Genomic DNA, 23,221 nt, shown 5'->3' on the forward strand with positions numbered 1-23,221 from the left:
TGTCAAAGAATTTTCACGGACCTGCCAGGTAGCCCTGCCGACACTGGAGCATCATGAACGTTTGATTTGGACAAGCCTTCAGTCATGTCCATTACATGTTGATTGCACTGGAAGAATGGAGTGATGTAAGATCGGATGACAAGATGTCTTCCTAACATTCTTGTTCAACCCAGTGGGTATATTAATCTTTTACTTCACATGACATACAATTATTGGACTAGAAAATCAGTTGGCCCACAAAAACAATGAATGAAGCAAAAACAAAACAAAACAGCAGATTAACATAGCAAACATCATAAGATGCAGTCATTGGGAGAGTCTAGGGTTCATTTCCAGGGCTCTATGACTGGAAAAATAATACACTTCGTGTTCTTGTTTCCTGTTTGGGGGCTAATGAACATTCATTGGCGTCACACTTTCCAGACAGCTGCTTGTAGAGTGCTCTGAATTCTTCTTACTTTCAACACATTTTTAGGGCTGCAACAAGGCGTTATACGATCATAACGATTTTGGGTTTGAGCAAGTTAAAAAAATAAACGATAATTGATCACTGAGCCAAGCAGAAGATGGAGCAATATATCAATTTAAACTAGGGCCCGACCGATTAATTGGCCGCCCCATATAATCGTCCGATTATTGCCCTTCAAACATCGGTCAAAATAATCGGACAAATAGCTAATATTTGCAGATTTTTTGATTTTGTTTTTTTACCTTTATGTACTCTAACCATTTACAGCAGTTGGACACAAGTAACACTAGTCTCATTATTTATTACACATATCATAACCTTGTATTCTTAAATATAAATAATGACATTATTTATAAGGTCATTCTATGGACCTGTCACTCAAAGCAAAGAAAATCCTAATTTTGGCATCTTGGATCATCATTGTCGATTAAATCATTGCACCTCTAAAGTGTTAAATGACATTAGGCTGAACACTGATTCTGGTCAAGTATCAGTTCTGGTTCCGCTGTACCTTAGTGCTGCATTTGATACCGTAGACAACAACATTCTGTTGGATAGGCTGGAAAACTGGGTTGGTCTTTCTGGAACAGTTCTTCAATGGTTTAGGTCCTATTTGGAAGGCTGGAGTTATTTTGTTTAAATTGGCAGTTATGAATCTGATAGATTGGCTATGACCTGTGGTGTGCCTCAGGGTGTCAGTTCTTGGTCCTCTTTTGTTCAACTTCTATATTTCCTATTTGGTACACTAACACGTCGTAGCATCTTCTACGGATTAAGCAGCTTTGATGTAACACTCCTGAATGGTACGCTAACACGTCGTAGCATCTTCTATGGATTAAGCAGCTCTGATGTAACGCTCCTGTTTGGTACGCTAACACGTCGTAGCATCTTCTATGGATTAAGCAGCCATTATTCAGTAAACCCGCATTGATTAACAACCAAAGCTCTGTGTGTTTATGCCTGTGGTGGACATCGAAGTAGGAAGCGCACGCTTGCTCTCTCTCTCTTTCTCTCACGCGCGAACGAAGTGATGCGTTCATGAACTGGGAAATATCAGCACTCAACACAAAAACGACATATGTGCCACTCATCGGCATCACATAACAATAACATCCATAATTAAGTGTGTTGTAATATACCGGTACTCTGTTATAGTGCAAAAAAAAAAAAAAAAGAAAGATGCTTATTATAAGAGCAGCAGCTTGCTGCTGCGATTTGTCGCGCTTGATATATTATCCGATTAGTTGACTAATCGCGACTACTGTTAGTGATTAGTCAACTAGCAAAATAATCATTTGTGACAGGCCGAGTTCTCATGCACCTATGAATGAAATCTGCACAGTATTTTTTTATTTGATTTTTTTATTTATCTTGCGTTTAATCATTTTACTTGCTTTTAATCATTTTAAACTAATGAACATTCTTTGTGATTTCGATTTTTGTAATTCTTAATGTTTTATTTCTCTTTCTGTAATGCTTTTGATGTCTTATGTAAAGCACTTGTGCATGAAATGTGCTATACAAATAAACTTGCCTTGCCTTGCCAACACATTTGATGGATTTTTGTATTTGGTATTGTGTAAATGTTGGGATGCAGTTTCAAATCTCAGCTTGCGCTGTTCTTTGTGTAGTTGGCAGGTTGTCTTACCTTAACTACTATACTGTACATGTCATCACTCGTCTTCAAAGGATTATTTTATTGACTTTGAGTATTACATTGGTTAACTTCTTAAATTGTACGACATTAAAAAGATGAGAAAAATGTTGCGCAACTATCTACAGAGCAACCTTTATTACACATATCCTCATTTGCAGATAAAGTTAAGAGAGAATCATTTTTTTATTCGTTTCCATCTAATACTAACACTTATGTGGCTATTGAACATGTTAACATGATTTTTAAAACATTCCCTTTCCAGATACTAAAGATTTGTTAATGGTGATAGTTAGACACTTAGATTGGCATTATTTTATGAAGATTTTTTTTTTTTTTTTTTCAATCTGAATCATTTTACTGATCCAGATCTCAGAGCAAATTGTGTTCGACGTTAGGGTCTAACTTGATTCAATTGGTCATTATTTGTAAATTAAATTTTTTACGGATGTCAGAAAACATGTCAGCAATATAAATACAAATGTATTGGGAATGTGGCATACATCAGAGGTTCATAGACAGTGTACTTCCTCCTTGGATCACACTGTTGGCCAATAAGTCAGTGCTTTAGCACTGTGTTTTATGACATGACTCATTCTGGCAAGTCCAAGCTACAGTACACAAGAGTGAGCACACTCCTCATATTTTTCTAAATATTTCATAGCTTTTCATGGGACACCATGAAAGAAATGACACTTTGCTAAACTATAAAGTAGTCAGTGTACAGGTTGTATAAGTGTAAATTGACTGACCCCCAAAATTAACAGCCATTATGTCTGCAGGCAACAAAAGTGAGTACACCCCTAAGTGAAACTGTCCAAATTTGGCCCAATTATCTATTTTCCCTCACCAGTCTTGCGGAACTTGTGGAACAGAAAAACACATTCACACAAACTGCAGACCTCTCCTCATTGTCTATGTTCTCTTCCTTATCATTTTTTTTTCTTTCCTGTGACTGTGCGTGTCTTGGCAGTCGGAGCTCAGTCCTCATTATCAGCGTGCGTCGCTGCAGGCTGACGTCAGCACGGTCACCCTCCTCCATACAAATGTCCTGCCTGCCATTGATACCTTTTCTCTGGCCCAGCCTCCCGCTCACACACGCTCTAGTTAGCATGTTTTTATCAGTTTGAGCAAGGTCCGTCCTCTCACACCACAGTGCTACAGCCTCGCCAATATGACACACAGGTGCAACGAGCCGGCCCTCTTATAGCTTGCACAAGTTCACTGAGATCCTGTTAAGAGAGATTTACGACTGTGCTCATGTTGATTGCTTATTTTTTCCCCCCAATGTCCTGCTTTTTTGGCTTTGTGGTCGAAGGCCATCATGTTTTTTGTGTGCTTCTGTCAATGTGCTACCCATTTTTTTTTTACATTGATCAAATGGTAAATGCACAAACTTGGACACTTGCAATGTAGTGAGAGGCAAGCGCAAGTGGAGGTGTTGACATGTTTTCCTATGACTTCAGAATGCAAGCATGTCCTTGTACACCCAAATGTGTGTGAGAAGTATTGTATTGTTGTTATGCAAGCATGTTGGCATGTGAGAACAGCTTAGTTGGCTGTCACCTCAACTATACCATCATGTCATGTTGTCATAACATCACTGGAGAAAATATCTCCTGTCCATCGAAAGATCACCCCCCCCCTTTTTTTTTTCAGCACATACACTAAGCTGTGTGTTGTGACCTAGGTGGTAATGGTATCACCATCTTTTCTGATCAATTGGAGTGCTCAACTCTTGAGCAGTCACCAATACCAAGTACTGATACCAGGAGTACTTTTGATACATGAAATTGGCATGAAAACATTGACAGACAATTTCAAAGAATATATCCAAATGTAGCATTTTTTTATAATTTAGCATAAATTGCATGAAATTAATGCCAATTTTCTGTTATCTTTTTTCCTCGTATTCTTAATATTTCATATTCATATCATATTTTGTATAGAACACACAGTAAAATGATTTGAAATAACGAAATACATAAATTGAAACACATCAAAATTCCCAATCAAAATATGTGGCTGTTCAACTTATTTTCATGGAATGCAGTGAGGTGGAAAGAATTAGGCTAGGTTCACACCGCAGGCAAATGCGACCCAGATCGGATCGTCATGCCGACATATTTACGTCATCGACACTCACCGTCGACGGCATGTTGCGCAAGCTGAGATTTGGCGGACATATTTACGTCATCGGTGACGTCGACTAGCCGGTACAGCCCTAGTATGAATGAAAGGCTCAGTAGAAAATATACAGTAACTGTCGCCAGGAGTCTTCATCTTTTCCTGCTTCCTGTTTTAAATCCTATGATCTTCACAAACTAAATTCCTTCCCTTCTTGATGTGCTTGACTTCACATTTACTGGCTTGTTCCAGATCCATCATGTTGCTCCGTAGACAAGAAGGCCAACAAGTTAACAGCCCTACTCAGTCCTCTGGCCGTCTTCCGCCATTTCGTTGCCATGGTTTTTTTCTCCCTTCCACACTTTACCGGCCTCTGTGTCAGGTTGCCATAGCAGGGCTTATTTGGCATATTAAATGTTTGGCGGCATTGTCCAGATTCTGATGACAAACATCCAACATGCCGCTTTGATCAATGAAGCAGCGCGTGATTAGATGGGATGGGATTGTGCCACTCATCTATGGAACAATCTAATCTGGACTTGTGTTCATGTCACATGCAGCATGTGATGCTCGTTTACACACTTCCTTAAAAAACACATTTTGTATGGAAATGTATTTGTTTGAATTACTGTTACATTTTGGATGCCTCTTTCTTTATTCTTTTTTACACTACCTTATAATTAATAAAGTTCGGGTCAATGCAAATCATGCCATGTACACATATTCATTTACTTAACCTTGTCATTTAGATCTCACTAAGGCAGTGATTCCAAACGACTGTGCACCAGCACTTTAGTGTGCCATGAGTGACCATCGGGTGTTCCCCAGAAAGTTATTCAGTTTCACAGAATTTAACTGAAAATTCATATTTATCCACGACACATTTTTTCTTTGTTGCTCTTTCTCTGCCTGTGATGTATTGTGTCAGGCAGAGCAATTAAATGCGCTTTCTCTAGATAGCTTAACGTACAATTAACCCTTATCTATCCACTCATTACCATTTATACAACAGAGTAATAGCTTTGCATTCAACAACTACTCATTTGGGACTAAATACCATTAAGATCAGGATAATAATTATTTCAGTACATACGGCGTATATACATTTGTGCCATTTTGTGCTCTGAGTTGTGTAGATAAAATGTCAATAAAGGTTGGGAAACACTGCACTAAGGCATACTGTAAGTGTCGGATAAGCAAACGTGTGTGTCTTGCCCTCTTGTGGCTAGTAAGAGTGAAGCTGGATGGTGCCTCGGCTACAGGGACTATTTAAAGGCCTGTATTTCAGACAGTGAACCATATGTATCTTATCTTAAGGTTATGTTAAAATACATTGGGCATTCCTGAAATTTAGGACAATTTAGGTATTAACATTTTTTGAAAAAGTGACTATTTATTTTAGAATTTGCTATGTTTTCAAGAAAAACAAGGAACAGATCAACAAATAATTTGATTCGTCCAGCTCAGCTTCACTTTTCATCAGATATGTTGTCGTATCTCATATTTTGCTGTTGCTTGGTGCAACACCATTACAGACACTGAGGCACCTAAAAACATATTTCAACAGCATTGCTGAATAAATCCTTTGCAATAAAGTCAAATTGTATTTGAAAATGACTTAATTTGAAAATGATTTAATTTTAGTGTTACTCTAATTTAACATGGTTACCAACCAATCCTGATGTTAGAGTACATGCTAACGTTTTTAGCTGCTATGCTAACTGGTCAGGAACAAACTTGGCAATATGATTTAAAAAAATAAATAATCCGGATAACACGAGTAACAGGATTGCATTGGTTTGAGTAATACACATCATTATGGTTGATAAAAAATATGAGATGACTCTCTTTATGTCAAAAGAAGTCCTTTCAGGGGTAACTACAGTTACACAACATGTGCATGTTTCTGCATGTTATGCATGGATTATTTGAAGTTCCATGATGCAGGACAGAAAATGTCCTCCAATTCTAGAGATTGGCCCACAAGATTGTTTTAATTTCAGAAAAATTCAGTTTGCCATTCAAAATAAGCAAAACCTGATAAGCTCATGTGCTTTGACGACAAAGTTCAAGTGTTATATTACATGGAGATTTCTACGTCAAGTTAGTCATAATCCAGACAGCAGTTTGGGTCATTTGAGGCCCAGCGGTGTTGTGTTACGCAACCTGCTCTAACTCTGACTGTATTCTGTTCTGGAGCGCAAGCACTGTTTGGTTACCAACAGATAGCATGGAAATGTGGCCGATTGACGTAGTTGCTGCCAGATAAGAGCCCCATAGCTCCATTGTAGATGCACCGCTGTGGTTTTAGTGGTTTACTTTTCTTCCTCAGTCTGCTTTCAGTAAGGCAGCATGCATTAGTGTATCGTGCTGTGCATCAAATCCTTCATGTAAACTTGCACTACATTGTGTATTTATATAACAAGAATGGACTAACAGAAGGTGTCTTAACGCTGACCTTCCAGGGCCTCACTGTGAAAATTTGCAACGTAGCATTTGTTTTATCTTGTAAATTTTATGATGCCCGCTATGTACGAACACCCACTTATTTTCTAAGAAATGTTGTAACTCTCCTTTTCAGATGATCCTGTGGGACTGGGATCTAAAGCATTGGTACAAACCACAGTATCAGGTCAGTAATGTCTCTCATTGCACACACAGATACTCTATCAAACATGCTTATTGACCCTAATAAACATTGGCTTCAAGTCACCAGTCGCTGGTAGTTTTACTCTTGTGCACGCACGCACACGCATTCACACGCACACACACGCACACACGCATGCACACACACTGTTTCAAAGCTGGGACATAATGACCTTGACATTGTTGACTTGCCACATTTTATCACACTCAGACATTCCCTCTCCTCTAAGAACTATTTGTTTACTCTGTCAAAGAATTTTGCTCCCACGGCCCAAAGTCCAATTCTGTTCCTGTTTTATTGATTTATTATATAGCACTTTTTGGGTGTACACTAAGAGATTAATAGTCATGTTCTGGTATTAGATATTATTTTAACATTAATGAGATTTACTGACTCCTACTATTCTTAAAATGTAAAATAATTAAAATAAAGGAGCTGCCAGCGTGTGCAATTGGTGTGGAACTAACATATTCCACAGAAAGCAAATACAGAGACACTATTGTTTGAAGAATATACAGTATGAATCCAAATACAAACATTCCAAATGAGCCCGATCTTAAAGAAAATATTTTGTTTCACATTTTAAACAGTGTTATATGATGACGTTTAGAAGCAAGTTGACACTTTTCAAGATGAAATTATTGCTTATTTGGACTTACTTTTATTTGATTGTTTGAAGGGTACTAGAGTCACACTGAGAATGAAATAGCAATAGTTATAATGTTACAACAGCATGGTGAGGTAGTGGTTAGCAAGTCTGCTGCACAGTTAGGAGATCCTGCTTCGTTGGACCGTCTTTGTGTTGCTTGTTCTCCCCATCTATGTGTGTGGGTTTGTTCAGGTTTTCCTACTACAATCCCAAAACATGCAAATTAGGTTAATCCGCCGTCGGAAAGTCGATACAAGTCGTCTGTTTGATGTGACCTGCAACGGCGTAAAGTCAGAGCCGTTGTCGGGGCGTCTCGGGGGCATGTTTGGCCGATTCAACTTGTAGAATCGGGTCGGGCTGCCAGGACAAATGATCACTGTGATTGGCTGTCAGCTAGCGAATCAGGGCACTGGACCAGAACGGTAAGTGACGAATGCGGACAAACAGTGAAAATCGAAGCTTTTCCTGCAGAACTAAATACATTTCGTCCATTTTTCACATCTCCTCTATGGACATAATGGCTGGCTGGACAGATGAGAAACAAAAAAAAGACAACCGTTATTCGAAAGGCTACGCCGATCGGGTGATGCAAGGCAAGTTATGGGAAGCTATTTAGACACAGCTGGCTATACTAACTCCGATGGCATGGATGGGGCAGGGGTGTACTACTTTTCACGCATTTGCAAAAGGTCCGGAGTAGTTGGTGCCTCCGTCGGCTTGTCTCCGACAGGACCATCAGCTAAGGGCTTAAACTAGTGAGTGACGTGGGCGTCAGCAAAGGACAGTTTAAAGTTAGCTTGCTGTTAATGATGAGCGACTCAGTGTGAGTGTACTGTATTGCTATCAGAGGTGTAAAATCCAGATCCAGATAGTTAAAAACCTTCCATAGTTTGGCTTTAGCCAAGGTGATTCTACTCCTGGGGAGCTAGTTTACCTGCCCGTAGAGTAGAAGCACCTATGGCAGGGTTTTGAGTTTTTACTTTCTGGACCTATATTTGACGACTTTGGCTGCTATCGGTATTGCTTTTTTGTCGTTTGATCATTAAAGTGATTGAAAGCGATCCCAAATAATGTACATTCTCAGTTCTTACAGGCTCTTTTCTCCTTATTTCTACACTCAGTGGTGCGTGTGACTGCAGTAACATTCATCTGTACGGAAAACTGATCCCTGCTAAGATCCCAGGCAGAATTTTGCTTTGACTTTTTTGATAATTGAATTCTTGTAGACCTACCACCAGCAGTCTATATCTTAATTAAGGTACTGCTTATTATATTATTTACCGGTAGTCATTTACTCAGGACTATTTTTGTAAAAGTGAGAGTGCATTGTTTTCAAATGAGGTGTTTGCATACAATGAACAGTCTTCAACTGTAGAAATGGTTACATGCACATTGCACCATTGGACTTACTGAGTGAAACGTGTTATGTCTCCTGTCAAACATGTATGCGTTGTCGAAGAGCTCTGATGCTGCCTTGACTCTACTCCCCTTTATTGCATGTCAGGGCGCGGCGAGCGGCAATGGCGTTGACCTGTCAGTCATCAACGAGGCCAGAAACCTGGTGTCAGAACTGTTGGTGGATTCGTCCTTGTCGCCCCGCACCATCTCAACCCTGCACAGCGTCTCCAGCCTCATGGGGACCTTCTCAGGGTCATGTCGCCCCCGGGTCAACCCTTTCACCCCATTCCCTGGCTTTTACCCCTGTGATGAGGTGGATGTCTCAGTAGAGAGGAGTGAACGCAAAACCATTAAGGTGGGTATACACATTAGACAAATAAATATATAATATATATATATATATATATATATATATATATATATATATATATATATATATATATATATATATATATATATATATATATATATATAATAAATAAATAGATAATATATAAATAGATAATATATAAATAGATAATATATATATATAATATAATATATATTATATATATATATGTAATATGATATATATTATATATATAATATATATTATATATATTATATATAATATGTATTATATATATATATAAACATTAAATAAACTCCTTTTTAAACATAATATACTTACTAGGGGTGGGCGATGTGGCTGAAAAATGTTTAAAAAGTATTTCATATCAGTCAGTATTACTGATTTTCGATTTTTTTACTTATTTAAATTTAGAAAAACAATTGACTGTTTTTGAGTACATTGTAACGTAGGGGTGGGCGATTGTAATCAAGCAGCAATATCCACCCATTTTTATACGCCGCAGGAGGCGGCCAATTTGTCACTTGCTGTCGACTGAAAATGACATCACAGTTGCTCAGGGCTCAAGTAACAACCAATCACGGCTCACCTGTTGCCTGAGTTTGGTCATGTGACATTGGCAAGCTGAGCAATGATTGGTTTCTAACTGAGCCACATATTGTAACGAAAATTTGTGGGTTGACTTTTTTGGCTTCACTTTTTATTATATTTTCTGCTATATTCTTGGGCAAAGTTAGAAATGATGGAACCCTCGGTTGGCAAGTTTTAGTATAATATGTAAGATGAGAAGTCTGAAGGTAGCTTTTTGTCATAATAAAGACAACTTAGAATCAAACAAAGTTTTATGCATAAGTATATTGATATAATATGTATTCATTCTAAACAAGATTTACTCTTACAGGGTTTGAGCAGCAGAAACAGCCTCCCTACTCCTCAGCCCAGGCGGAGCTCTACCTCCTCTTCTGTGCTGCCTCCTCTCGACCCACTTTCGTCACGGTGGGAACGTAACACCAGCAAGAGATCCCACCCTGACCTCAACTTGATTAGGTATCAACACAACACAGTCTTTGCTCTTGTCACACAGCCACATTGCTGCACACCCAAACAAAGCAGTCTTTTGCAGCTGCTCCACTCTCTTAAGGCCCTGATAGACCAAACCGACATCGGGGGTCGTGAAGCGTCGTGGCGTCTGAATTTGCTGTCTGTTTGGTGTAGTGGCCACGGTCGTAGTGTCGTAACCCATCTGTAAGCGTCTTGGGGGCGGTTACGCATGTTGAATCGGTGTCGCCAGTCGGGACATTTGGTCACTCTGATTGGCTGTTAGCTAGCCAATCAGCGCTCGGAGCACCAACGGGAAGTGACAAATGCGGAAAAACAGTGAGCACGCCTCCGCTGCCTTTATCTTCTTACAAGTACAAGAGCGAGGGTTGACAATGTAAGTATTTCACAATACCATGTCAAGAACGTGATGGTTTACTTCGTGTGGGAGCTCATCGTGAGCGAAGAATATAGCCGAATGCATTGTTTACGTTGTTATAATCCCCCCCGGCCAACAGCTTTCCGGTTGGATTTTTCCAACAATGAGAAATGGTGACTACCGCCGCCGATGGTATGGAAGGGTATTACATGTTGTGCATGCGCAAAAGGTACTTTAATGGTCAGCGTCGCTGTCTGTCGTTATGGCGTATTCCTCCAGCGTGACGTGCCGACAGCCGGCCGGACGCCACAGGGGGTTAAGCGTCTGTCACTGTTGGCCAGCTTTTTGGTCTATCTAGGCCTTTAGGCTACGTTCAGACTGCAGGCAAATGTGATCCAAATCGGATTTTTTTTTACCCATATATCACATTTATCTGATTTTTAAAAAATAACAAAATTGACAGTCGGAACGCCTCAATTTAATTTATTTTTTCAAATCTGACTCAGGTGACTTTCATTTGTCGTCCTAGATCAGATATGTATGTGTCTGATTTTTTTTTTTGCAATGCAACCTCAGTCTCAATGGACAGGTTGCATGTGTCCGACCCATACGCCATCAAAACCTTTATGTGCTTTGAGCAGGGTAGTACTTGGTAGGGAGATTGACAATCGTCCGTGAATCTGCAAAGCTGTTTTGAGTAACAGTATTGACTTTAGATTTGACTTTAATCCCATTTGAAACATGAAGAATAACGTGGACATTTGTGATGATAGTAGTAATTTAGCCACGCAGACGGTTCATTTATTGTGCGTGGCAATGACATGCACTCATCTTTAGTAGACTGCTCCGTGGAGATGGAAAAGCCTCGCCTCATTTCCCCAAAATAGTTCTGCATCCTCCACATTGCTCCTCTGTAGAGATGAAAAGATTAGTATTATTTATATCAATACTAAAAAGTTAGGTTGCTTTTGTTCCCACACATCTAATTTTTATAATCCAGGGTAGATCGTTATTGATATTTGAAATGTAATTTATCATTTGAACATAAACTTAGACTTCTTTTAAAGGAAGCGAGTGATACCTGGAGAATGACTCAACGATTGAAGAAAAAAAAAAATCACAAAACTGTAGTTACTATCTTCCTCCACAGGATGCCAGTGTTTCTCCGTCTAGCTGCACGGTAATTGGGCCGAAGTGAAAGGACTGATGATAACGGTTGACAATATTTGTTTATGTTTGTTGTATCCAGCTCAGGACTGTCCAATGGGCCAAATGCAAACCTGCTCACCATTCCCAAGCAGAGGTCTTCCTCTGTCACCCTTACCTACCACACAGGGTCCAGGAGAGCAGGTGGGACCCAATTGCAGAACTTTGACACACTTCAACTTTGAACAAAGAGTTCATATTTGAAACTATGGTTGTGTGTTCATATTTATGTCTGGTCTTTAAAATGACTCATGATCCCGCACCTCCCCTAGTGCACCTGACCTCTGATAATAGAACAATAAGGGCGACCTCTAGATTGCAGTAAAACTCCTTTAAAAATCCCTTACAAATTATAGAAACCAAGCCTGTCAGCATCGACTTTAAACAATTTTTTCCAATGCTCTAGATCTGTATGAGTACCAGTAATTCATTCCATGTCGGTGCATTTGTAAAAATGTACTTTGTTTACTGTACAGGTGTAAATATTGTAGTTTGTGTATATGTGCGTATACCGTGACTAGGGGTAGCAACTGGGCCTTGTCGTAAACAGTGAAAAGCCATGAATAATTAACGCCCCTATCTAAAAGACAAGGTGTTTGTAATTGCGTATTTAAGCCACTGGCAGTGGAAAAGCACTTAATACTGGTTAAAGCACAGAAAACCACGCATCTACAGGTACACAATCATGACTCCATGTTACATACACAATTGTTGTTAGCAGTTAAACTATTCAACACAAACAAGCCACTTTCACATGATGCTCATGCTCATCAATAGTATTACCTGGCATTGTAAATAGCATGCTAGAACATTAAAAATGGGCAAGAAAATATTAATACAATCAGTTTATATGTACTGCATACTGTATAAAGTTATTAAACTGTCCTTTTGTCATTTACACACAACAATCAATGTTGGGGAACACAGGCGAAGTATAACGGCAAAGTAGACTAACTTGGGCTATTTTGGCTGCAGAAGAAAAACACAAACATATTTTCAGTAAAACATTTGACTGTGCAGCAGGTGCATTTGAGGACTGTCGACACAAAGGGACAACTCAGAAACACAATCAGTAAAATAAAACTAACAGCAACCAGACCACCAGCTGCCACCAATGTAGTGCTTTCATTGCTTTTGCTTCAGAGCGTAGACCCCTCACAGCTGAGATTTTTAACGAATAATGCCGGATAGGTTTCCCCAAAAATAATCTTGTTCGCTTGACTTAATTTCTATAACCTTTTCTTAATTTTATTTCTTACTTGCCAAAGGAACTATACATGGGAATTAGCCTCAAAGCTATTATACAGCACAGAGCTTTACTCTCCAATAATTTTTTTTCTGTATACAATCCTAGACAAATAAACAAATACACTCAACATGTTTTGACTAATAAGCCCCTCCCTTTCTTTCTTTTTCATCAGGGACCTCTCCTAGTCTGAGTCCCGTCACCTCTCCCAGCCACAGTCTTTCAGCTGTAACCACAGGTTCTTCATCGTCCTTGGTCACTCGGTCGCCTGTGGAGTTCCCTGACACAGCGGACTTCCTGACAAAGCCAAGTGTCAACCTGAACCTGCACAAGCCTTTGGGCTATACGCTCAGCTCGTGTGACTTCCAGCAGGCATTCCGCAGCTCCACTTTACCTCTTTGCACCAGGTAAAAAAAAAATACAGTACTAGGAATTTCGTTCTCATAATTGTTTAATTATAGTCATGCACGAGACTTGACTTGTCCACGCCAGCTGCGGGCGTCAAATGCCAAAGGGGGTTTCCCATGGCGATTCAGGGGATCTCCATCAGCCCCTCCTCAACGAGGCCCAACGCAGGCGCTCAGGTAAATAGAATTACACCTAATATTAGACATTATGTATCAGTGAGATGGTAGAATGGGTGTGTGTGGGGGTGCGTGTGTGCGTGTATGTCTACGTGTGTCTGTGACTCAAATTTGAAATATGTCTATCAAAAAGTGAATTCAATTTAAATTATATATTTTTTTCTTTCCATGGGGGAAGCAGGAGAAGGGCCAGAGTTCTTGGGGGAGCCTTTAATCAGGGAGGAGAGCATGGAAGTAGACCTGCCTGGAGAGACTGCGAGCACAGGGAAGCAGGGTGACGCTGAGGAGGAACAGAGCCCCAGCATAGAGAAGCAGACTCAGGAATTGGGGGTAAATGATATCCCAGAGTCACAGCAACCATATTGAGTGTCCACAATGAAACAGAATAATTCTTCATTGGTCTCCTCTAGGGTGATCAGGAGTTTCGACTAGACCCGATGCTGGAAGACCATGAGGCCCTCATGGAGAGGATGAATACCTGGAACTTCCAGATTTTTGACCTGGTGGACAAAACAGGAGGAAAGACAGGAAGAATACTCAGCTATGTTAGTACTCTGATACTCTTGTGTGTTTTTGTTGTGCTCTGAAGCTGTGGTCACTATGTTTGTCCCCTCCTGGTAAATATCGAAAAGGTCAATTCAGTGTAGTTTGTTTGTTTCCATCAGCACGTCTGTTAAGTGTAAATGTAGTCAAAACTAGTCATTTTTCAATGCTAGGCTAATATGGATCTTAGGAAGAAGACTTAACCGGCTACTTTTAATGAGTGTAAGCACTTTTACAAATTGTGCTTCTTTTAACTTGAAATTGTAACTGAAGCCAACGCACTGACAACACGTACTGTAGCTCTAGGCAGATTTTAATGTTACTGAACTGCATATGCTAGCTTTTAACTGAAGGCGGTGCTGTGGTTACCTTGTGTTCTGATGTGTGTTTCAGTAAAGATGGTCTGTATTTCCCCAGGTGACTTACACCCTATTCCAGGATACGTGTCTGTTTGAAATATTCAAGATCCCTGTGAGGGAGTTCATGACATACTTCTTTGCTCTGGAAAATGGCTACAGGGACATTCCCTGTGAGTGTTCACACTGCACTAGGCCTCCAGAAATGTTCAAGATTCATGTTTGTTAACTGTTTATTCATGTGTCATCACAATGTGGTCATGTCTATTGCTGGATGAGCTCAGTAGCCCGTGTGTTGCAAAGTTGAACGTGTGGCCAAATGCCGTCAACTTATGGCTTACTGCTTTGGATGAAATGCTCACAGATCATAACCGAGTCCATGCTACTGATGTGCTCCATGCTGTCTGGTACCTGACCACTCGACCAATCCCTGGGTTCCAGCAGATCCATAGTGAGCATGTGACCGGAAGTGACACAGGTGAACTTAACTGAGCACCCCATAGCAAATAGTATGAAAGAAGCCTCAAGTAATATAGAGTGGAACCTAAAAGGCACAATTTGGCCAACTTCTGCATTGTTTGCATATTGAATCACTTTTCTCATCAGAAATAACCTTTTGATATTTTGCAGACAGTGTTTTAAATGACTGATTAAGTATATGTAATGGTAAAATTGTTGATTTTGCTAATATGTTCTAATTTTAACAAAATCAATTAAATTACTGTTAGCTCAATTAATGGAAATTACGGCTAAATGAGTGGAACATATAATACAGGACTTTTTGTCATGTAAATGCTTGGTGGGCTGGTTTAATTACCAGAGTGGGCTGTATGTGTGACCCCGGGCCATACTTTGCCTACCCCTGTTCTAAATGGTCGTATAAATGCAGAGAAACGTTAACCGCTACATAACAAAATAACATGAATAAAATAAAGTTACTCCTCTTTGATGATGGTTCAAACTCTGTATTTTTGAGAAATGAGGCATTTTTTTTTCTTGAACAATTTGGTCACTTTTGAATTGGCGCATCCTCAGAGGTTCCGCTGTACTGTATATTTAACACGTACCTGAAAATCTTTTATTTATTTATTCATTTTTTAAATAAGCTATACATAACATATTGTGGGTACCACTGACACATGGATCTTGGTGTTGAAATCTGAAGACTCTTTGACATGTCTATCAACACTCTATGTTCCAGACTCAGACAGCGGGATCTCTCCTGGCAGGATATCATACGCCTCTTCCAAGAGTTCCTCTAGATCAGATGACAGCTATGGATGCCTGGCTTGGAACATCCCAGCTCTGGAGCTTATGGCCCTCTATGTAGCAGCTGCAATGCACGACTATGACCACCCTGGTCGCACTAATGCCTTTTTAGTTGCCACTAATGCACCTCAGGTAAACTAATTGTGCTAGTTAAAGTTTACATGTGTACAGAAAAGTAAAGTTCACACATGTAAATTAGAATGGCACATCTATTCTATTGTGTGACTGTAGACTAGATAAACAGCCAGGAATAGGTGAATGCACAAAAAAAACCCAGAGCCTACTGTTGTTATCCTCTCTACTTCGCGCTTCAACTTTCGCGCGCTCGGTGCATTGCGGATTTTTCAGAAGCATAAATAAAAAATGAAACAACACAGCCATATCGGGAGCTATATTGCAGAAAGACGCATTGTTTCAAAGATATGAGTTGACTCGGAGGCTTTGTACATAGATGCAGGCACTCATAAAAGGCGGTGACTGGTTCCCTGCGCGACCTTGACCAACAAGGGCACAAGTGGATTTACTTTTTCCACTGTGTACTATATGTGAGCTGACAAGGTGCGCTTCATCGCTGCCTCTCGCTTAGTCTCGTCCACTATTCAAATGTGCCGTTGATTTAGTCAGTCAAGCCGGATGTATATATATCTATTTTACACAAATTCCCTGAGCATTCCTTGAACCACGGTGAGCAACAGCAGCCATACACACAGCTGCCCAAAACCTGAGATCATAACCAGTTCAATGATGCAGGTATGATACCAAAAACAAAACAAAAAATCAAACCACCTATATATTAAAATAGAACATATCATTGAATAGTGAATTGTGACACAAATAAAATTAGAGTTTGTTACTTTTATTTCATCACATTGGCCATTTTAAGCATAATTAAGTCTCATTACAATTTTTATAAATATGGTCGCATTGTCCACTCATCAAAAATGGAAAACATGTCATTTAATAAAACATAAATATTTCGAGCCACCTGACGTCTGAAACGCATGAAAGAGCATCATTTAAGCGACTTGCAAACACGCCCATGTTTGGACTTCCTTAATGGAGTGAGCTGCATGTCGCCTGCAGCGTCTCGTCAGTGGTGCATATGAGTCTACGTGTGTCAATTTATGCTTCAAACAACAGTGAATAAACACTACTGAAAATGTAAGGGAAGTGGGAATGGGTCGGTCCTGTTTGTAGGTTAAACTCGGGTGGAAATAAAGGAATAAGTGTGGAAATTTAATGGGTGTACGTGGTGCGCGCCAGCATCATCGTGTGCGCTAAGAGGGTGAGAGCAGTGCGCAATTGCTCACGCGCATCTTAGAGGGAACATTGTACTGTATATAGGAAACTTGAATAAGTCACTTTGGAAGGGGGGTCCTCTTGCATTGATTTGTGCTGTCTTTTCTGATTGCTGAATATCCATATCAAAGATCATCATATCAAACAATAATATACAGAATAGCATCTTTCTTTATCCACTAATGCACTCACCAACAAACAAAAAGCTCACGGGTGCGTTGCACAGGGATCCGCACGGCATTGACTGCTTCCATTTTCTGCCTCTTCTGTTTTGAATCAATGTAATTACACACTCCACTAGTGTTTCTCTTCTTCACAGTGGTGTCCTCAGATGTCCGGCGTCCTAAAGAAACCTCACATTGATGCTCATGGTTAAGGTTTAACCAGATAGTCGTTGTTAACCTGATATGACTCCTCTTTGCACACCTTGTGACTCAAATTCAATCTATTTTAGGTTTCATAAAGATGCCATTCCTTCATTCTTGCATGCGGTAATCTCAGTTTGCCTGAGCAATGGGATGGCACGACAACCATAGTAAAGAGAAAGTCATTCAATTGGATCATATCCATTTTAAGAACGTGGACAAGGGAATCTTATTCATTTGTCTTGGCAAAAGTTTACACTCTACTGTCATGAATATCACACATAAAGCCACATGGAAGAATTATTGAATTTGGATGGAAGAGTGGAACGTGGGCTAACAAAGCACCCGCTACTTTTTGGTCTGGATTGTTCACCATGTTAAATGTGTCCGTTTAATTATTGAATATGTTGCTGAAAGGATATTTTGTTGTTAAGAGATGGAATCCACATGTTCAGTGTCTGTCTCACACTGTGATGCGAAAGTTGATGAGGTCAGCTATGTGCCCCTGTTCAAATAGGAAAGTGGGTTAAGAGCAAAGACAGGGGACCCTGAACCTATTGATCAATGATTTGGACAAACATGTCTGACAAAAGATCTTTGGTGCTGGAAAGTGTGCCTATCGAAGTGTCTTGCTTCAGAAACGCGGCAGTTGCATTGCAACATTAATCGAACAAAGGGTAGTTTTATCTTGTTTCATTAATGGAATCTACATGTCAATGCATATATTATGCTATATGGATAACATCTATAGATGTGTCATATAGGTTAATACCATAATGCAGTAAATATAAAAAGTCTACACACCCTTGTTCAAATGTCAGGTTTTTGAGATATGAAAAATTAAATCGAAATAATTTCAAAACGTTTTCCGCCAATAATGTGACCTATAACCTGTGCAAAAATATCTTTTTGAGATAGGATGTAACAATAACTGAAATAATATGGTTTATACAAGTGCGCACACTCTCAGAATTAGCTAATTACATTCAAAATCATGTTAAATGAGAGTCAGCACAGACCTGCCACTACCTAAAGTAACCATTTAACCCTAAATCAATTTCAGATGTTCTAGTAGGCTTTTCCTGACACATTTCTTAGCTTTCTAGTAGAAGCAAAAATATTTTTGCTAACACTGGCTGCTATTTGGAACTGTTCACAATTCCCTCCACCTTCTCTAAGCCCCCAGTTCCACCCGAAGAAAAACAAAGTTGAATTTTTTTGGCAGTGATTTCCAAAAGGTGGCGCAAACACAACAAAGCTCGTGACCAAAAAAAAACACCATCCCTACAGTAAAGAATGGTAATGCATTATGCCTGGTGGCTATTTTTCCTCAGCGAGAGTTGGATCCAAGGGTAAGTCAACATTTTTTTTTCAAGAATATGTTCTATGCAAGCACACTAGTTGAAACAGGGCATTCTGATAAATATTGTGTTTGTGGAATAAATGTTAATCGACTCATTTTTAGCCATCTCTGGGGGCAGCCATTTTTTTTTTTTGTCAATTGAAAATGACATCACAACTGCTCACAATGACCAATCACGGCTCAGATTCAGAAAACAGGTCAGCTGTGATTGGTTGTCGTGAGCAGTTGTGATATCATTTTCAGTTGACACAAGACAAAATGGCCGCCCCCAGAAATGGCTAAAAACGAGTGCATTTTGCTGCTTAACTTGTATTCCACAAACGCAAAAATAATCCGAATATCGTGTTTCAACTAGCGCGCCTGCTGGGAACATATTCTTGAAAAAACTATGTTTGGGTTGACTTCCGCTTTAAACAAGGTGGATCGAATTATGAACAGTGCGAAGTACCAGTCAGTGCACAAAACCATCAGGCTTCTGTCAGAAAGGAAAACAGAAAGCCTACAAAACACCTTACATTTATATGGGGTTAACCAGAAACACAAAATCTGACACGTTTCATTTTATCAGATTGTGTTGAAGTCTCGGTGTCATATTTCCTTCCCCTCGTTTACAACACAGGCGGTGCTGTATAATGACCGCTCCGTGCTGGAGAACCATCACGCTGCGTCGGCCTGGAACCTCTACCTATCCCGGCCAGAGTTCAACTTCCTGGTCAACCTTGATCATGTGGAGTTCAAGCGCTTTCGCTTCTTGGTTATTGAGGCCATTCTAGCCACAGACCTCAAGAAGCACTTTGACTTCCTGGCTGAGTTCAATTCCAAGGTCATTCTTCATTCATTCATTCATTACATGATCTGAATTGATAGCCATCTGTTTTTAATTTAGTTTAATTTATTGAACCATTAGGAAGATGTTAAGGATAGATGATTCAGATGAGATTAATGAGGGTCCTGTTTGTTTGACTTCAAGGTCAATGATGTGAACAGTCCAGGAATTGACTGGACCAATGAGAATGACAGACTGCTGGTGTGCCAAGTGTGTATCAAGCTGGCAGACATCAACGGACCGGCCAAAGTCCGCGACCTGCATTTGAAATGGACCGAAGGCATTGTCAATGAGTTTTATGAGCAGGTAATATGAGCTAAATGCCATCCTGTTAACTGGCATCCTTATGCTAAATGGTCATATTCCTCAAAGAAAGAGCCCTTTTTGATAGCACATGTCCAGTATATTTCAGACACGTTAAACGTATTTATCATCTCTCTTGGGATGTTAACATATAAGCCGCATATATTGACGCATGGACTACGGTTATTTCACCAACCAAATGTACACTAATTTCACAAAAATAGTGGGGTACTATGAACCCTCGTTTGTAGCAAGGATACCTTGCAGACCAACCTGTGACCGGTGAAAATCTGCCATTCCAGACCACATGTATACATTTCTTTAAATATAGTTTTATGTCTCCCACACACTTTTTAACACATTTAAAATCATCTATCAACTCAATTTTATTTATAGAGTGCTTTAAAAGAAATAACTGCAGCTGTAAAAAAAAAAAAAAAAAAGGGCTGTAAATAAGGATAAAAGCCCCCAAAATAATAAGTAAATAAGCTTCTTCTGTAAGAAGGGACCCCTTTGCATCGCAATTTGGCATACAGAAAACCAGACCTGGGACGGAACGGTCCGTCCGTCCACAAAAAGGGTGTATGGACGGACCGTTTTCAGGTCTGTCCAGAGATACTCAAACGGATTTAGGTCACAGCTCTGGTTGGGCCAATCAAGAATGGTCACAGAGTTGTTCTGAAGCCACTCCTTTGTTATTTTAGCTGTGTGCTTCATTATCCTGTTGAAAAGTGATTATTTGGACCAGTCTGAGGTCCTGAGCACTCTGGAAGAGGTTGTCCTCCAGGATATCACTGTACTTGCCTGAATTCATCTTTCCTTTAATTGCAACCAGTCTTCCTGTCCCTGCAGCTGAAGAACACCCCCACAAGATGATGCTCCCAACACCATGTTTCACTTTAGGGATTGTATTGGGCAGATGGTGAGCAGTGCCTGGTTTTCTCCACACATTCCGCTTAGAATTAACACCATAAAGTTCAATCTTTGTCTCATCAGACCAGAGAATCTTATTTCTCATAGTCTGGGAGTCCTTCATGTGTTTTTGGGCAAACTCTACGCGGGCTTTCATGTGTCTTGCACTGAGGAGAGGCCTCCGTCTTGCCACGCTGATATAAAGCCCCGACTGGTGGAGTGCTGCAGTGACAGTTGACTTTGTGGAACTTTCTCCCTTCTCCCTACTGCATCTCTGGAGCTCAGCCACAGTGATCTTTGAGTTCGTCTTTACCTCTCTCACCAAGGCTCTTCTCCCACGATTGGTTAGTTTGCCTGTATGGCCAGGTCCGGGAAGAGAAACTTCTTCCATTTGAGGATTATGGAGGCCACTGTGCTCTTAGGAATCTTGAGTGCTGCAGAAATTCTATTGTAACCTTGGCCAGATCTCTGCCTTGCCACAATTCTGTCTCTGATCTCCTTGGACAGTTCTTTTGACCTCATGATTCTCATTTGCTCTGACATGCACTGTGAGCTGTAAGGTCTTATATAGACCTTTCCTAATCAAGTCCAATCAGCATGTGAGTTAAATATGAAGGTCGCTGCAAAGGGCCTGAATACTTATGACCATATGATATTTCTGTTTTTCTTTTTTCATAAATTTGCAAAACTTTCTACATTACAGTTTTTTTGTCTAGATGGGGTGCTGAGTGAAATAAAATGAACTTTTTTGATTTTGGCAGATGGCTGCAATGACACAGAAAGTGAAAAATGCCATCCATTATCTATACTGCTTGTCCTCACAAGGTTCGCGGGGAGTGCTGGAGCCTATCCCAGCAGTCTTCGGGCAGTAGGCGGGGGACACCCTGAATTGGTTGCCAGCCAATCGCAGGGCACACAGAGATAAACAAACATCCGCACTCACAATCACACCTAGGGGCAATTTAGAGTGTCCAATTAACCTGCCAAGCATGTTTTTGGAATGTGGGAGGAAACTGGAGTACCCGGAGAAAACCCACGCAAGCACGGGGAGAACATGCAAACTCCACACAGGGAGGCCGGAGCCGGGATCGAACCCACGACCTCTGAACTGTGAGGCGGACGTGCTAACCAGTCGATCACCGAGCCGCCGTGAAAAATTTCAAGGGGTCTGAATACTTTCCGTACCCACTGTAAATATCTGTCATTGGCAGTGAATGCATTTTAAGGGAATGAGGGCCATGTCCTATTTTTGGGTCTAAATGACATGTTGAGCATCTAAAGTACATGTTTCTCTTTCTATTTTAAGTATTTAAACCCATCACTAGCTCATCTGCTTTTTTTCTTTTTACCTGCAGGGCGATGAAGAAGCGGGCCTGGGCTTACCCATCAGTCCCTTCATGGACCGCTCCTCCCCACAGTTGGCAAAGTTGCAGGAGTCCTTCATCACACATATAGTCGGCCCACTCTGTAACTCGTACGATGCTGCAGGTTTACTTCCTGGCCAATGGGTGAATGGAGATGGATCGGACGAAGACAACGAGGGCCCTGTAGACTCGGACACTGATGATGATGATGATGATGATGATGAAGATGATGATGATGAAGAGGAGGACATGGATGAACTTGAGGAGGATCTGCGGCCAAGTGAGTCAACTGTAAAACCAAATGTCCATTTTCTACTGCTTGTTTTGTTGAGGAGCTGGAAATTATCCCAGCTGACTTTGGGTGCAAGGCAGGTTATACACTAGACTGGTCGCCAGTCAATCACAAGGCACAGACAAAGAATCATTCATGCTATTCCCATCTATCTATTCCCATAATTGTCTTTATCCAATTAGAAGCTACAAATCTGCTGTAAATGTATTGATAGCCTATCTGACATGTATAGAGGGATGGTAATTCTTTAATCAATATTTCAGAGAAAAGGGAAAGTGTGCTTTTGGAGGCATGCAAGGTAACCTCTGACTTCTGTCCTTGTTTTCAGTATGTATGATAATTCTTTTGCTGTTTTAAGTTTTTACTGTTTCAAGGTTTCCCATGACCATTCAAAGAGGAACAGGTGCATGTTTGTGCAGAAAGCTGTGCAAATGTGGTAGGAAAATGCAGTTCTTAGGGCTGTTTTGAACTCCCCCTTAAAAAAATACACATACATGACGTGGACAATTTTGGGGGAAAAATTGAAGCTATGAAACTCTGGTATGGTTCTCTGGCCTGGTGCACAAAAGAATTTTGAGGCAGG

The 23,221-nt window shown here is 40.3% G+C and overlaps 1 protein-coding gene across 3 annotated transcripts in view; it reads left to right on the plus strand.

Moving 5' to 3' along the window:
- pde3b (phosphodiesterase 3B) overlaps positions 1–23,221 on the plus strand; it is a 59,223-nt gene that overhangs the window by 33,337 nt on the left and 2,665 nt on the right. For 2 of the 3 annotated variants that reach the window (XM_086025118.1, XM_086025119.1), the window contains 14 exons: positions 6,832–6,882; positions 9,051–9,299; positions 10,195–10,340; positions 11,960–12,060; positions 13,338–13,569; positions 13,655–13,746; positions 13,925–14,076; positions 14,157–14,291; positions 14,707–14,818; positions 15,010–15,123; positions 15,847–16,046; positions 19,561–19,764; positions 19,912–20,073; positions 22,338–22,626. In XM_086025118.1, coding sequence (XP_085881244.1) covers positions 6,832–6,882; positions 9,051–9,299; positions 10,195–10,340; positions 11,960–12,060; positions 13,338–13,569; positions 13,655–13,746; positions 13,925–14,076; positions 14,157–14,291; positions 14,707–14,818; positions 15,010–15,123; positions 15,847–16,046; positions 19,561–19,764; positions 19,912–20,073; positions 22,338–22,626 — 2,239 coding nt within the window. The remainder of the gene's footprint in view (positions 1–6,831; positions 6,883–9,050; positions 9,300–10,194; positions 10,341–11,959; positions 12,061–13,337; positions 13,570–13,654; positions 13,747–13,924; positions 14,077–14,156; positions 14,292–14,706; positions 14,819–15,009; positions 15,124–15,846; positions 16,047–19,560; positions 19,765–19,911; positions 20,074–22,337; positions 22,627–23,221) is intronic. The other variant, XM_086025120.1, reaches the window with a different exon arrangement.

This window comes from Filicampus tigris, chromosome 3 (assembly GCF_054856515.1).
Source record: "Filicampus tigris isolate MCC_2025a chromosome 3, RoL_Ftig_1.0, whole genome shotgun sequence".
Taxonomy (NCBI): domain Eukaryota; kingdom Metazoa; phylum Chordata; class Actinopteri; order Syngnathiformes; family Syngnathidae; genus Filicampus; species Filicampus tigris.